At 29.0% G+C, this 17,109-nt stretch overlaps 2 protein-coding genes across 2 annotated transcripts; one reads left to right on the plus strand and one right to left on the minus strand.

The window, feature by feature from the left end:
- Window positions 1–2,763: 2,763 nt before the first annotated feature.
- On the plus strand, window positions 2,764–5,490 carry OCT59_022098 (uncharacterized protein; the record flags this gene model as incomplete). The annotated part of the gene is made up of 9 exons (XM_025319330.2): window positions 2,764–3,022; window positions 3,091–3,146; window positions 3,215–3,544; window positions 3,619–3,690; window positions 3,761–3,984; window positions 4,061–4,197; window positions 4,286–4,764; window positions 5,167–5,272; window positions 5,447–5,490. 9 exons carry the CDS (start codon window positions 2,764–2,766, stop codon window positions 5,488–5,490), a joined length of 1,707 nt encoding a protein of 568 aa, XP_025174156.2.
- A 484-nt stretch (window positions 5,491–5,974) lies between these two features.
- On the minus strand, window positions 5,975–6,477 carry OCT59_022099 (uncharacterized protein; the record flags this gene model as incomplete). Its single annotated transcript, XM_066146949.1, has 2 exons — window positions 5,975–6,153; window positions 6,282–6,477. 2 exons carry the CDS (start codon window positions 6,475–6,477, stop codon window positions 5,975–5,977), a joined length of 375 nt encoding a protein of 124 aa, XP_066006041.1.
- Between the last annotated feature and the right edge of the window lie 10,632 nt (window positions 6,478–17,109).

Below are 17,109 nucleotides of genomic sequence, written 5' to 3' on the forward strand. Positions count from 1 at the left end.
AATCAAGGTGTTATTTATTTGGTTACGGTATTATACTTTATTTTTTTTTCCATTTCCGTACCTGTTTCTCTGGATGTATATATTACGGAATATCTAAGACTCTCTTAAGAAAAGGTAGACAAGGAAAATTTAATTTTAACAGAGATACATAGAACTCCTGAACAATCGAGATTCGAGACCACTTTTGTCAAATATTAATATAGATATTTAGTATCACAAATAAATCGTCCAATCTCCACAATTAAGCAGTGCACCAACAGTAGATGATCTTCAAATTCCAAGGAGATAGGATTCAGTGAGAACAACTCCAACCGGACATTACCTCCTAACGTGTAAAGTTCACAAAAGAAAATATTTGTTCCAACAGTACCAGTGCAAAGATATATATTCTTCATAATTCACTTTAATTTTATATATTTTGTATTTTATTACTATACTAACATACGACTATCTGTTATACTCACATTTTTGTTTATTTTATTATTTACTATAAATTTAATCGGTTATTTTTCCAAAATGTTCTATCCTTCTGATCAATCATTTTGTCCGTTTTCCTTGATAGCCTATAAATTTAAAAAAGTGATGGCAAATGACATTGTCATTTGATCAATTTCCAAATGATAACAATGATTCATTTTAAAATGACATAATGTCATTTTGTGATTTGTCATTTACTGAATCTGCCAAGGAAAGTAAAATTAACATTCCGCCAGTCCATATTTTTTGGGGACGAATCTATGCGAGATAAGCATTAAACGTAACTTGATAAATTAAATTATTCGATATATGCATAATAAAATAATTAACAGTTTATTTTTCAAAGTTGGTGTAATGGTTTGTTTATTCATGTTTAATCATGAAAACAGGTGAGGATTTGTATTAGAAATGTTTGTTTTAAGTAAATGTTTTTTTTTGGTGAATTCTTGTGTAAGGCGTGTGAATGTAACATATTATGGAATTTTAACTGGCACTGTATCAAAATTGTTTTTTCGTTAGAATATTCCTTTTTATACAATGCCAATATAATATTTCGAAAAAATTTGACCCATTCTCATGAAAAAATTCTCGCTTCAAAAATTTCACGAATTATCTTCACTTCGCCATAATTTATATTATAGTTACATTATATAATATATTTTACAGGTAAAAATTTCATATTAAATGTCATTTTGCGCTATAACTAAACTTACAGATCTTATAAACATTATGAAAAAAATTAGAATTAAATATGGAATGAAAAATACACATCTTTTATTATTTTTTTTTTTGCTATCTAGTCCACAAATTACTATCATTGGACGTGCTGCTTCAAATAGTGGCGGACATTAAAAATCTGTATGACGTCTATGAGATCGCACGCGATAAATTAAAATCAAAAGTTAAAGACAGGCTAGTTACTATACTTAAGCGATTATTGGTCAATAAAGTTTATTAAAATTATCGCGTAGATAGTATTAAGGAAAAATATTTTTATACAAAAATAATCTGTACAATAATTACAAATACTTGAAGCAATTTCGTCTATCCCTCATATGAAGAAAAGCTTTTATGATACAATTTTTTTGCTATTAAAAGAAAAATTCTAATATATTTTAAGTATTACTATTAACTTTGGACGATACAAATTATATTAATAGTTCTTAGTTTTTTCATGAACCAGACCTTAATAATAATTTGGAATATATACAATGGTTGTTGTATATTAAGTACTTGGAGTGTCTTGGACTAAATTTCTATTAGTACAAATTTTAATCAAACTTTACATAAAACACCTATAAAAAAACTCTTTGATATTGCTATTAAAAAGGAGTCTAACCTAAAGTCGGACTGTCGGAGTGTTATTAAGTAAGCCCTTTTCCCTTTTTTTCCTTTTTTTTAAAGTAACGCGTTACATATATTGATATATTTGCCGGTCACACTAAATTGAATCATACTTATGATAGCATCCCTAATCATATGACAATATAAAGTTAGCCAATAAATCAAAAAATCAATTGGATTATTCGATAGCTAGTTTTTTTTTTATTTTTCTTCTTTTATTTTTTTATACAAAGGGTGAACTCCTCATTCGTTTACTTACTTTAGCTAGTTTTTACTATGTATTTATACTCCTAGTTAGCATTCTACACAAAGTTAGCACGGAATACGTATATCATCCATTTAATCTTCGTTACACAACTCATTTTGAAATTAGGGAGACTAACGGAAGAGGTAGGCACGAACTAAAATTGGTTAAGGACATCTTAAAGATTGTTGTTATAGACGAAATAACCTGCAACTTTAATAATTCTACTGTTTATGTGTTTAGTCTGGTATTTCGACTTATTGTCTTTGGAAGTTTAGTAATTTTTACAAAACTTTGCCTATTTTACCCTTCAAAATGCTAACTTCCAATATTGACTCTTCTCGCGTCCATTTTTTCTATACTTTATTTAGAGAGTCATTCATCCTAAAAAGAATAAATGTTTTGATGACCCAAGTCACGGGAGCTTATATATAAGAATTGTAAAGCAACAAAACACCAATCAGAAATTATGGTTAGAATCCTAGTTCTAAAAAAATATGTCATAATGAGTGAAGAATCTGATAAAGAATCTGATAACGCCTGATAGCTGATACCATACCATGTTTATACTTTAGTAAATATAAATAGTGAAGATCAAAATCTGATAATTTTGATTTACACGTATATTAAATTATCCTTTTTTTAAAAAAAAAAATTTTTTTTTTTTATATATTTTTATATGAAAATATATAGTCAAAATGACTTCCACCGAACCGCTTCTTTCTCTTTCTCAAAGGAGACCTAGTCTCTATAGTTCGTCAAATGGTTCTGCTTATGAAGCTATCCCCACACGTTCTTCATTGTCAAGTGAATTACCAGAGGAAAGACGACTTAGTTTTGATTCCGATTACGAAGATAATGAATCTCATAAAGCTTCATTAGAAGAAGTGACTTATGAGGAAGAAAGGCCTTGGAAATATAAATTAATTGCTTTATTATGCGTTTTGTCTTTATCCGGTGGGTATTTAAAGTTGGAAAATAGATATGCTAATTAGTAATGTAATTTTTATTTCCATGTTCTTTAGTGGGAAGTCATTATGCTGCTCATACTCTTGGCGCTCTAAAGTCAATCGTCAAGAAAGTATGTATATATTCTATATTGGTTGTTTCACAATCACATGATGTTAAATTATTCTCTTTAATTATAAGGAATTAGGCATTTCAAATTCGCAATATGGAGTTCTTCAATCATCAGTATCATTGGTTAATACAATTCTGCCCATTCTTGGTGGAGTATTTATCGACATATTTGGCACCTCGATTGGTTCCATATTGGCTACTTCTCTTATTGCTATAGGAAGTGTATTTGTAGCATTATCAACTAATTTAAGATCGTTTGTTGTGATGGTAATTGGTAGATTCTTATATGGAATTGGTAGTGGGACTATTGTTACAGTTCAAATGGCCATTTTAAGTCATTGGTTTAAAGGAAAAGGACTGGCCATTGTTGTAGGAATTCAGGTTGCTGCGTCAAGAATGGTATGAGATATTAAAAATGCAAAAGAGTTGTATATATGCATCGATAATATAATTAACTTTTTTTTTTTATAAAGTCATCATTTTTGGGCAATCTGACGGTGGTCCCAATCTGGGAAAGAACAGGATTTTATGGATGGGCATTTTGGGTATGATAAATTATGATTATTCATCTTAAGTCTTGTGACTTTTAAAACTTATCCTTATTTTATGGTATAGTTTTCTGCGTTTCTTTGCATCGTTTCATTAATAATCAACATCACATACATTCTTTTAATGAGAATACTCCATGACAAATTATCACAACAAGAAATGATGAAGATAAAACAAAAAAAACATTTTAGCCCTAAAAAAGTATTAGTATTTCCTACTATTTATTGGATCTTTGTTTTACTCGAAATCTTATTGGGTAGTGCATGGACTTCATTTTTACATATTCACACGTAAATAAGATTATTTATCTCATTCACTTTTATACATTAATTTATACTAGTGATTTGACTTGCATTTTAATTATAGGGAATTGATAAAAACTAGATGGAATAGCACGGATGAATATGCTGCTTATACTTCTAGTATTGCTCAGTTCTTACCAATATTCATTTCGCCTTTCCTTGGATACTTCTTAGATCGTTTCGGAAATCGTTCTTTAACAAGTAAGAATTATCTTATTTCTCTAACAGAACTACTTTAAAAATGATCCTATTTAAGTTAATTAATATATTAATTTTTTTTTTGAATTAGTAATCGCGTCTTCAGTTTTTCTTACTATATCAATGTATCTCATTGGATTCGTAGAATTATCACCTATCATAATAGTTACAGGAATGATTTGTTTTTCAATTTCACTTTCATTAGGACCAGTAGGATTGCTGTCATCAATACCGATACTATTGCCATTAGATTATGTTGGTACAGCATTAGGTATAGTTAAATCGAGTTTGAATATTGGATCAACAATTTATGATATACTTGTTGGATTATTACAAGACTTGGAAGGAGGCAAATATGGAATGGTAATGAGCTTTTATTTAGGCAGTAGTATATGTGCTATATTAGTATCTATATTGTTGTATAGTGTAGCAAAAAATTGGCGTGATGGTATTTTGGATATGAAAGATGATGAAAGAAAAAGAAAACATGATACTGTGAAAGTTGAAGAATTTAATCAACCTACAAGAAAGAATTATTTTTATATCATTACTTTTATTGTTTTATTAATTGTAAGTTGGATTTTATTCTTTTTTAAATTTTTTATTGATTAGATATATATTTAAAAGTACATCAAAAGTAGCCTATGATATGCTTTGTGATTTTAAATTTTCCCTTTAATATTTACAATTATTTATATATGATATGTCAAATTCAATTTCTTTTTTTTTTTCATATTTAATTGAAGTGGTTAATATAACATCAATAAGTTTTTAGGCAGCGTCTAGTGTTAATTAACACTAGTGTTGTTTTGAAGTTCCAAAGTGTAAAAAAACTAATCCTATATTAACGCGTATTATGTGACAGTTGATTTGAATTGTAAAAATCATTATGATCAATGTGAAAAATAATGACTATTTCTTTTCACTATTCTTTTCATCCTTCCTCTACCACTAATTATCCTCCTTACGAAGAACTCTACTCAACACACATGCACGCTTTCCCTGAAAAGCAATCCCACACTCAACCAATTTTGTAGTTCTTATGCCAGCGCAGTATTTTTTTTCTCCGTTATCTGTGGTAATGCCTCTTTAGATTTCTTCCAAAGCATTTTATATTCATCTTTATCTCCATTTTCGTCAGAGACTGCTCAAAGAGCACACATTATTGACTTAAATAACCCATTTTACATTATACTTTATCGGGTAACATTTTATTTATAGTTATTACTGTTTGATTATTATGCACACATAGTTTACTTTCATGACGATCAATATGAGATGTTACGTGAAATGTAGTGGCGAAGTGAACCAATTAGTCGTGACTTATGGATCAAACTGGATAAAACTTGAGGTAGTCAAATTTTTGTAGAAGGAAGGGAAAGCTAAATCCTGTTAAAATTGAAGTAATAAATGTTACACTTTTGTCAAGACATAGTTTAATTGGTTTTTTGGAGTTTACGTTGCTGACGATTGTTTATTTTCATTTTTCTTTCCTGAATCATTTATTTTTTATTTGATTAGATAACTCAATAAAAAGTGTTTTATTATAAATAAAATTGGTAATTGAGTAATTATTAATTTTTTGTTAATATCTATTGTATTTGTAATATTAGTATTTGTATAATTGTATTTGTAGATGTAGAATTATAATTATCAATGTTTGTATTTGTATAATTAGAGCCGGATTCAATAAAAGTTTTTTTTTGTTAAAAATGAAAAGGATACAAAAGGAGTAAAAATACTAGTTAATGCTATTAAAATTTGTTCTTTGAATTACCAATTAATAAATTATCCAAATTTTAAGCCCTTTGCTAGTATCTTCTAAATGTAAAGGAGTTCCTTTCTTTCCCATTACTGGACGATGATAAACATGGCCCTCAAGTTTTTTATAACATAAACAACAAATAGATTTTGGCCTTTTAATATCATCAAATGCTCGAGTGCATAGAGGATAACTTACTTTTAATGCCTCATATGCATATTTTCCAATACATTGTACCCGAATATTTTGTTTATTTAGATGCCAAGAACGCTCAGTGCACCCTTCTTTCCATGAAAAAAAGTCACGTAATTATTACAAGAAATACATCTACGCCATTGAATTATTTCTGTTTCAAAGCTCTTTAATTTCTTATCTGATGACTTGTTGTTGAATTGGAAATGGAAATCGTAAATTCCTAATTTAGGTAAAATTCCATTTACTTCTTTGGTAGCACTTCGATCTACTTGCCACGTACCAAAAGGTTGCGTAATTGCCTCATTTTTCCCTCTTTTTGCACACATCGTTGAATTCGCCATTAATAAAATCAATAACTACATATGCTGACAATTCAGTTACTTTAATCTCTTATGACTTCATCCCTATCATCCTGTTCATTTTCACTTTCATTCTCACTTTTATCCTCGCTTTCATACTCATTTCATACTTACTATCATACTCACTATCATATTCAATATCATACTCACTTTCATATTCAAATTCTATTTCACTTTTGCAGCTATCTGAGTTAAACCCGCTAGTTTTATCTTTTTTACACGTATTTTATCAAAGGGTTTATAAATCTTTTGAAGCAAGTTACTGACAACTTATCTTATAGTTTCACAAATCTTAGTGTTACAAGTTATGGTGTAACATGTAACAAAATTTTTGTCATCAAAATTTTATTTTTCGTTATAAAAATCAAATTCTACTAATAAAAGTCTCGTGTAATTTTCCCGATTTTAATACTTGATAATATGGAAAATCATCCAACTTGTTTGTGCAACATAAAATTGAATGATCTTACCACACCACCTCGGAAAGGTGTGATGCTTAACCGTTACCGTTCACATGACTACCACGTTCGCGTTGTTTATATTTATCTCAGCGACTTTGAATTTTTTGTGGTCTGATCTCTATTTGTCACATGCATAATATGTTACCCGTGTTACCATAAATATAGCCTATTATTTCTGAACGTAACATTTTTTTTCTGAGCCAAACTACCTACATGTATAAAAGCACTATGTCTTATGGAATAATTTGCCAATTGTGGAAAGAATTGTGGTTTAGGTTATAAACCAATTTAAAAAAAATATAAAAAGTCTCTCCTTTATAGAAGAAAAATATTTAGACCAACCTCATATTCGAGTGAGAATTCATAAAAATAGTAAAAAACTGGTTCCAAAAAATTGGGTAAACCATCCCAAGTATTGCCCAGTCCTAAAAGACCTCTCTTTTTTCCCTTCTCTTTCAAGTCATGGAATGATTTTATCTATCGTTGTAGACCTTGTTTTCCTTTAATGGTGATAGAAACTGGCTATTGTGACAGAACTGAGGTCAGTTTCTTGAGATAATATAATTGTACAGCTGCGTATTAGATTTTTTTCCTTTTTCCTTCTTAGATTGAAAATAGCCACAAACTCATTCCAGTACATTTCGATGTCATCATCATAAACAGAATGATGATCTGTAGATGCGTAAGGGGAGGGCCCTAAATGACGTCATTTCATAAGGGGTAAAAGGGTTTAAACTTGCATATTTCCTAATTAAGCACGGCTGACGGCAGCATAAAGCAGTGGCTCAAAAATTTTGTACCAGATTCTCCCGATAGCACATAGCGGGAAAATATTTACCTACAGGCTACAGTGGCCCAGCACATAACAAGCTGTTGCCAGTAGGCTGGTAGGACCTGTCCTTCCCCAAGACACATGGCTTTCAGACAAGCACTCGCTACACCCACGAAGGACCTCCCGGCTCGACCACGGCTTAACGTTCGTGCCGGCCAGGGCGCCTACAGGTAAATATTTTACCGCACATGTCACATCTAAGAATCTGAAAATTTTTTTTGGAAATACATTAAGCCCGTTTTTACCGTGTCTCTAATTAAGTAATAATATAAATTTTCTGTGCTATATTAATTACTACGCCATTTGCAACAATGTCACAATAATGTTACAAGTTTCAACAATTAAGAAAGTTTCTCACACTACCTCCTTTTGCCACTTGCAACTTTTCACACCAAATTTTATTTCCTAAACATAAATATGTTTGTATTTTTTTTCATTACAGTCGTATTACTTAACAATAAAACAAACATATTTTCGCGAGCTAAAATATTTCAAGAATTATCTTATTTCAAATCCACAGAACTTATATGAACAGTATGTAAATGCTTTTGCATTCTCCGAAATGGTGAAAAGTCAGAATACAATATTAAATAAAAAAGAACTGCAGCAGCATGCACAAAATAGTTAGCGAGAAATAAAAACAAAAGATAAAAATATTATTCAAAACATTATTTCTGAATTATTAAAAACTCCTGTTCAGCCTTCTTTTTCCAATTTTTCTAATTTTTCTTCAAAAAGAACACCCACAACTGAACGTGAACCTTCTCCTAATATCATTCCTAAACCTTCTAATGATACTCAATTTCCACAAAACGTGATAGCACAAAAACATTCGTTTACTCTTTTACAAAATTCTAAGACTGAACTATATGAATACAATAAACTATTATATATGACAACTTCATCAGAATTTCGTACACAATTTACTTCAAAAATTAGAAAACTTGAGGAGATTATAATGTTTGAGGAAAATAAACTTAAAAAATTAAAAGGTAATGCAGCAACCCAGGTACGAGCTCAGAATAAAAAATGGCAAAAGTTGGAAAAGAAGAATATTGTAGAGATATATGATACACCAGGTCAACCATCATTTTTAATGAATGATCCTAGTCTTTTGGAAAAAATGCACAATTGCATTGAATTTGGAACTGCAGACCACAAACGATGAAAGAAGGTAATCAAAGTTCAGACGATCAAACATCTTCGTGAAAAGATGGAAGAGGACTACAGAATATTTATGGAAAAATCTACAATACAAAAATATTTGCAATCTCGTTATTCAGGAACAAAAGAGGTGCAACTGTATCATCATCCTGCACAAATACGGCTGGCAGCTGTTAGAAGAAATGAAATGAATGAACATATTGATGAACATTATTGTTTAGCATTGGTCAAAGGTGTAAAATCATTTGCTTCAGCATTTTCGCAAGATGTTGTTCTAATTTCACAGAATGACAAAGCCAAGGTAGAGAAGTTTTTTATGTTATTTTTGTTTTTTTTTAATAATTTTAGGTGATCATTAGGTTCCACTAGGGATCGCGATAGTTGGAAAAACATTTAAGACTTTACAGACAGCAAACGAACCTGTATCCGTTTCTGACTATGATTTTCCAAAGGGTGCTAAAGGACCCCGAACAATATATATATAGGTCAGATGAAAATTTCAAAATTTACTAAGATCAATAAGCAAATTATTTTCATTCTGCTAAGCAAACTCAAATTGTAATATTAAAATTTTTTGCACTACTAAGCAATTTATTTTATGACTTCGTAAAATTAAAAAAAATTTCTTGCTAATTTTAATTATTTATATTATTACTTTATTGACAAATTGACATTATTGTATCATATTAATAATGCTATTTTTAATAGTATCACGGTTAAAATAATTAAAAATACTACGTGCTACTCCTGTTAAAGTTAGTGAACTATCACCAATTATTACTCCATTTGAATTAATATGATATATAATATTTTGAGGACACTAATGAGTAAATAGTGTATAACCTTCCACAGTTTGACTTGCAAAAATATTGAGATGAATGGGCAAATATACTTGTAATGAAATATAAGACAAATCTTCAATTTGAGTTACTGCATTTTGGCTATAATAATGGTTACCATAACCTTCATAATACATTGCTATTATTTTAGCAATACAAATTTTTGTCCCATACAATGCAATTACATAGTCACTTTGTTGCAATGGAAAATCTTGAGTAATATTTGCTGATTCAACACATATAACTAAATTAAATAATAAATTATTAATATTAAAAATTATATAAATAAATTACATGATTAACATTATATTTACTTTTATTTGTAACTTTATCAGTTTGTCTTTGCCTTGATAATTCAAATTTATGTAAACTTGCAATATTAGCTGTTATTACCTTCCAATTTTCTTTCCATCGTTTTTCACGTTGTTTAATAAATCGTACTGTCAGATTATCATTATTTGTAAAATGTGAAATTATATGACTAACCCTATTTGAATTAATAGTATTTGTATTTTCATGACCAATCATATGTGCACGATTTTGTCTTTCAATTGGTCTTGAATTATATGCTTCGTAATTTAATCATAACCAAATAATTCAGCTCTCCTGTTGGAAAAATATATTTAATAGAAGAATCTTTCACGATTATGTTAATACTTAATAATATACTATTAAAAACTTTGATAATGTAGTAATATAATTAAAAAAAAAATTCATACCATGAGTAAATTGCTTATTATTAATTATTTTCATATTATCTAAAGATGAAATAACTTAGGTTTGCCGAATTTGATCATCAACATTTTTAATGTTCGATAAATCAAGAACATCATCAATTCTTTTGGTAGTATGCTTGGATGCTTGACTAATTGCATTAGAAATTTCTCTATCGATTTCAAAGAATTCATTTGAATCATTTTCCAGTTCCAAAGTTGGCTTAATTCCAGTTGATACTTTCAAATTTTAATTATCTATCATTACAAATGGCAGTAATAGTGAATGATTCATATTTGAAGTAGATTCCATATCAAGTGCTTTAGCAAGTTCAGATACCAATTTGTAAGAATATTTAACAGCTGAAGTAATATCCTTGTCTGATGGCCAAGCACATAATTCTGCTAACTTGCTTGGATTAATATTTCCGATATTGTAATCAAAATAATAACCTATTTGAAAGAAATATAAGAGAGGGAAGATTTATAATCGGTTAACTAATAGTAATTTTTACTTTCTTTCATTAAAACTAGTAAATAGATAATAATTAATATTACAATAATGCTTGCTTACCATCACGAACTGATTTTTCTTTTTCCAATGTAACATTTTTTATTCTTAATGCTTTGGTACATTGAGAAATTTTTGGAACTAATTGTAACAATTCTGAATAATTAAAATCAGAATTAATTTGACACGCCATGCCAAAAAAGTGTTCACAAGCCTCTGATCCATGCATCCATGGTAAAAATGGATAATTTGGGTAATATTCCTGATGTGCTTTTACCAACAAGACCATAGACTCCGCAAGAGAAACAAAAATTGCAAAACTTTGACCAGCTAAAAAGTTCTTGCTAACAGAAATAAAATTAGGATACTTTTCACTCATATTTGTTATATATTCTCTCCAAAATCATAAAAAGAAAAAGGATGTCATTGACATTTTAATTCTTTTTAATGGAGTTATTTCACAGTTTAAGTAGCTATTGATAAGTTCACCTAATTTTCAAATTATAATTTAATAATGAAAAAAAAGTACCATTAAATAATTATAACAAAATTATTTTTTATCTAACTCATTATGAAAAGATATACAAAAAGTCCTCGTATATCTTCTTCAGTATCGTGAGCTTCATGACAATTTTGTAAATTTCCTGAACAAAATACACAATACGCTGCACCATCGTCTTGACGGTCAAATTTTATTACATCATGACGATACATTACAGAATTAGAAAGATTTGACAATTTTAATAATTGTTCAAATCGTGTAGTTGAACTTCCAAGGGTAAGAAGATGAGCACCAGACATAATTGCATTACAGCCAGTTTTTTTGCGTGCTTAGGGTCTTATACGTGAATAACAGGTCCTACTTTTGGAAAAATTGGGCAGCTGAAATCAACTACAAGTTTATTATTTTTAAAAATTAACTGTTCGTTTATTGAATATGACTGAATTGCAACTTGAGCTTTAAATTCGACAATAGCATTATCTGATCCAATTGATAAAATCAAAAGGTTAAGTTGCAGCGCTATTTGAGTTAACAATTCTTGATGAAAGCTGGTTATCATCAACATATTATCAGTTCCGTTATTGGCAATTAATGCAATAACTACTGGAGGGAAATTCGGCAATAGTATCTAAATAAATTGAATAGTAAGTATTTGTCATTTGCGTTTATGTAATTGCTTAAATGAACAATAATTACCATTCAATTACCTGCAATATATAAGCACGCACATCTTTCGCAATTGCTTTTTTTATTTTAATATCATTAATAATTGGTTGAATATCCTCGTATGCATTAATTTTGGTTTGTTCAACTGATAGTGTTGATCTAACGATACAGCCTAAAACGGGATTATAACAAAGAGCAGGCTTCAACTTAGTGTTATCAGATATAGTAACAATAGGCCCCAATAATTTAATGTATCAATTAGCCTTTTAAATTTGGCAACGTTTTCAAATGAAAGGTTAGGATTTGTGAGTGTGTCTTTATTATTAGCCCGAAGTTTACTAATTTTATGAAAATTGTTAATTATTTTAGGGAAAAATATTAAAGATTAACTAATAAATAAGCAAGTAAAAAATACCGTATATTTTGAATTGTACGTCCTTCCAAATTTTGACGAAAAAGATTAAGAGCCCGAGTACTAAAACTTTCTAATATAATAAGAAAGTTTGTAAAATCTTCATTATATTGAATATTTTACTTGCCTTTATTATTATCTTTATGAACTGCAGCTTGAACTATTACTTCACAAAGTTCTGTAAATACAGATTTTTCTTTAAATGCACCCTTGTTTGCTTTATCTGCTAATGTAATCCATATATTTGTATCATAATTATCCTTGATAATAGACTAAATCTCACAAAGATCCTGATTTTGCAAATATTTTTTCAAAGAATTATTCTCGAAATAGAATTTTGGTGTAAATTTAAGATTTTTGAGTGCTGGTTTTGGTATAGTAAGGCAATGTGCTAAAATAGAATCGTATTTGAGTGTATAACATTCATGATAAATTGTTTTTTCAAAATCAGAATATCCTGTGCATTTCTTAGCACGTACAGTATTACTTATTAACAATATTTGAAAAGGATATTCATTAATTGATCGATTAAGATTACAAAAATATAAATAATAATACTTACAATCTTTATCAACACGCCATCAAGATTCTGTATAAATTTTCTGGTTTAATGCATGTTTCTGAGATAGTTTAAGTTTTTTTCTTGTAAATTTGTTAGGAAATTTTTCAGGATACATTTCTTTAGCAATTACTTCAACACGACGAGCTCTACCATAACATGCCGGTATCCTATCAACATATTTTGCAATTAAATCTGAACACAATCCTAAACATGGCTTTCTTTTTCTACCAGTTTTATTAGTAATTGCTAGGCTAATAATCTCTATATTAGCATTTCCTTCTCCATTAATTTCAACCTCATTTTCATCTACTGTAATAATATCATCATCATCCATTACATTTTCTACCTCACTTTCCCAATCATTCCAATCATCATCTGAATCTATATTATCATCATCTTCTTTATCAGCTTTTATAGAATTAAAAAAGCACAAAATACTTTTTTGTTCATTTCGTTTGCATCCCAGACCATTTGCATGACAATTAATATAGTCTTTGTCATATTTCCTATTAAGTTTTATTGCAACTCCACATATACAAATTACCTTTTTAGCATGTACAACCTTGGCAACAAATAGATGTTTTTGTAAACGTTATTTTGAGTATTTCCAACCACCCATAATATGCATAAAAAATGTGAATATGTAAAATAAAAATAATAAATATGCAAAGATGAAGATGTATATGTATAGATAACGATAAGATGTAAAGACAAAGAAGATATTATTATGCATCAAACATTTTTCTTTATTATTTAAAATATATAAAATATGATAATTGCCAAATTGGGTATTTGTTACGCAAACTCATAACTGAGTTTAGTTAAATTTATGGTTTGTTACGCATCTATAAATCTAACTAATTTAAAATTAGACTATTGGTTAAGCAAATGAAAATCTCATATGAGAATAATATTTCTTATACTGATTAAAATAGTCCAAATCGGCTAGAAATCGGATATCCGATTTTAGGCTGAATTTGGTGATAAAGATGGCTGATTCATTAATTTAGGTAAAGTTCTGATTGGCAGGCCGATCAACGCTGATCAGAATGTCTGAATTGTATCTGAATTGCTTAGTATTTTTAATCTGAATTGTTTAAAAAAATATATTCATAAATTTATCAAATTGCAGTGAATTTATTCTGAATTATAATAAATTTTGATAAATTGCGATAAATTTTAATATGAATTACAGTAAATTTTAATCTGAATTGCAGTAAATTTTATTCTGAATTGTGGTAAATTTTAATCTGAATTGCAGTAAATTTTCTATTCTGAATTGTGATAAATTTTACTCTGAATTGCGATAAATTTAATCTGAATTGCGGTAAATTTAATCTGAATTGCGATAAATTTTATTCTGAATTGTGGTAAATTTTATTCTAAATTGCGTCTGAATTGCAGTTAATTTTATTCTAAATTGCATCTGAATTGCAGTAAATTTTAGGTATTGCTAAATCTCACCGGTGGTGATTTTCACCGTTATTAATGTTGGCAGAAATTATGATTTAGCCAGAATTATAAAAAATTTTTTTGCAAATTTTTACCGAGAAAAAAAATTAAATGTAAGTAGTTTTTTTAAATATTGAACATGTTTTACTTAATAAAAAAACTTAATTTATTTGACCAAAGTAAGGAAATTACACTTTAAATTTAATAGACAGAAAAAAAAATTTGAAAGTTAATACTATTATGAGAAATGCAATTTTTTCCAAAAGTATTACATTTACACTCATGAAATTTGATACACAACTAGTTTTAATCTTGCTGAACAACGATTTCATTTGACCAAAATGGTGAAATTACACTCTGAAATTAACAAATAAAAAAGAAAAATTCGAAAGTTAGTATCATTATGAAAAATGCGATTTTCATCAGAAGTATTACACTTACATCCATGAAATTTTATATACAACTAGTTTCGACCTCGCTGAACAACTTTCAATTAATGAAGAAAGACGATTTCATTTGACTAAAGTGGTGAAATTACGCTCTGAAGTTCACAAATGGAAAAAAAAAATCTGAAAGTTAGTACCGTTATGAAAAACGTGATTTTCTCTACAAGTATTAAACTTACACTCATGAAAATTGATATACAACTAGTTTCAACCTCGCTGAACAACTTTCACTTAATAAAGAATGCTGATTTCATTTGACTAAAGTGTTGAAATTACGCTTTAAAGTTGGTAAACAGAAAAACAAATATTTAAATGTGTTTTTTTTTTCATAAATATTATATCTAACTTTATGAAATTGAAATATACTCCTATGGGTTTAATAGTGTAACAAAAGTAATATTTTTTGTATCAAAAACACGTAAAATATTAAAAGAAAAGCAAAGCAAGCAAAGCAAAAACAAATTTCATAAAGAAATTTACTACGTATCACCACTGGTGTTCACCACCGGTGTCACGCGTTTATTATTTATCTATTAAATTATAGCCCCTGGATGCGGCTTATTTGTTTATTAACAATTTAGTCTAGCCCCTGATTAGTATTTATTAAACGCGTTAGTATTTATTGAACGTGTCATCATTGTTACATCATATACAATAAAAAATTGCTGCGCGTCGCTTCGCTATAAATAATACTAGCTTCGTACATATTGTATCATCGCTGCGGCTTGTATTCTGTCATATACCCACGGCGCCTTTTCATTTTCTTTCTCTATCTCTGTCCGGTAGTTCTCTATTAAGTGACTGTTCTATTAGGTTGCAGTAAATATCATATAACCCATTGGTTAAAATACATTAATACACTCCCTTATATAATTCTCGTCAAAAAACAGTAATAGCTAGGGGATAGGTAAATATACGGGGGGGCCAACTCAAGGTTACACAGGCCATGGTCATAAGACCAGAACTGAAGTCTATAGTAATTTTATAAGTAACTATATTAAAATTCAAAAATACCCCATGTTTAAAGCGAGAAATGGGCCGATAATCAATATAATCTATGAAAAAAAAATTAGCCCCCGAAAATGACAAAATCCGAAACTACACAAATATATAATTTTTGTCAAGGTTTCGCTTCTATATATTTCAAAAAACTTGATCGGCTATTTTAAATACCTCAAAAATATATAAAAGTTTATTAAATACTTGAAAATAATGCACAACGAAAGAAGAAAATACTATTTTTAAATGTTTTAAGCAAAAAAAAAAATTATTTTTTTATTGAAATCTCAAAAAAAAAAGTTTGTAATTTCTAACTTCCTATTGTCATGTAATAAACCATATAAAAATACGAAAGAAATTAACCAGTAGTCCAATTTGGATGAAAAAACTTCGTCTATATAAAGCTAATATGAACAAACTTAACTTCTGAGATCGGCTACTTTCTTATGTGTGCGTGTCGAAAAAAATAAAAAAAAGCGAAATTTTAATATGAAATTTCGTTTGTGTAACCAATTTATGAAGGCTTCAGTTCAATCGGTAATTGATCAGCCTGTGTAACTTTGAGTTGACCCCCCGTATATTTACCTATCCCCTAGGTAATAGCCCTCTCTGTCCAACTCCCTTATAAAATTCTCGTCAAAAAATAGTAATAGCCCTCTCTGTCCATATTGTATTACTTCTACTTATGGATAATGAAATAGATGAAATAGCCTGGCCCGAAGAAATCAATAACACGTCGAAAAATCAATTATCTGGTTATAATGAAAGTGATACGGATGGTGAGATAGTTAATGTAAATGAAGTTGTATTAACGATCGGCGATTTATTCAATGATTGGGAATCAGTCCAAGTGATTATTAATTCGTATGCAAAGCAAAACGGGTTTGTAGTAGCTAAAAGTCGCAAGGATGTTGATCCTATTGATAAATCTATTATCCGACGCCGTGAATATATTTGCTGGAAATCTGGAACTCATCAATCAAAGAAAGTTGAAGATATTAGTTTACACCGGGAATGTTCATCGTACAAAACAAATTGTC

The sequence above is a fragment of the Rhizophagus irregularis genome, chromosome 30, assembly GCF_026210795.1.
Source record: "Rhizophagus irregularis chromosome 30, complete sequence".
Classification (NCBI taxonomy): domain Eukaryota; kingdom Fungi; phylum Glomeromycota; class Glomeromycetes; order Glomerales; family Glomeraceae; genus Rhizophagus; species Rhizophagus irregularis.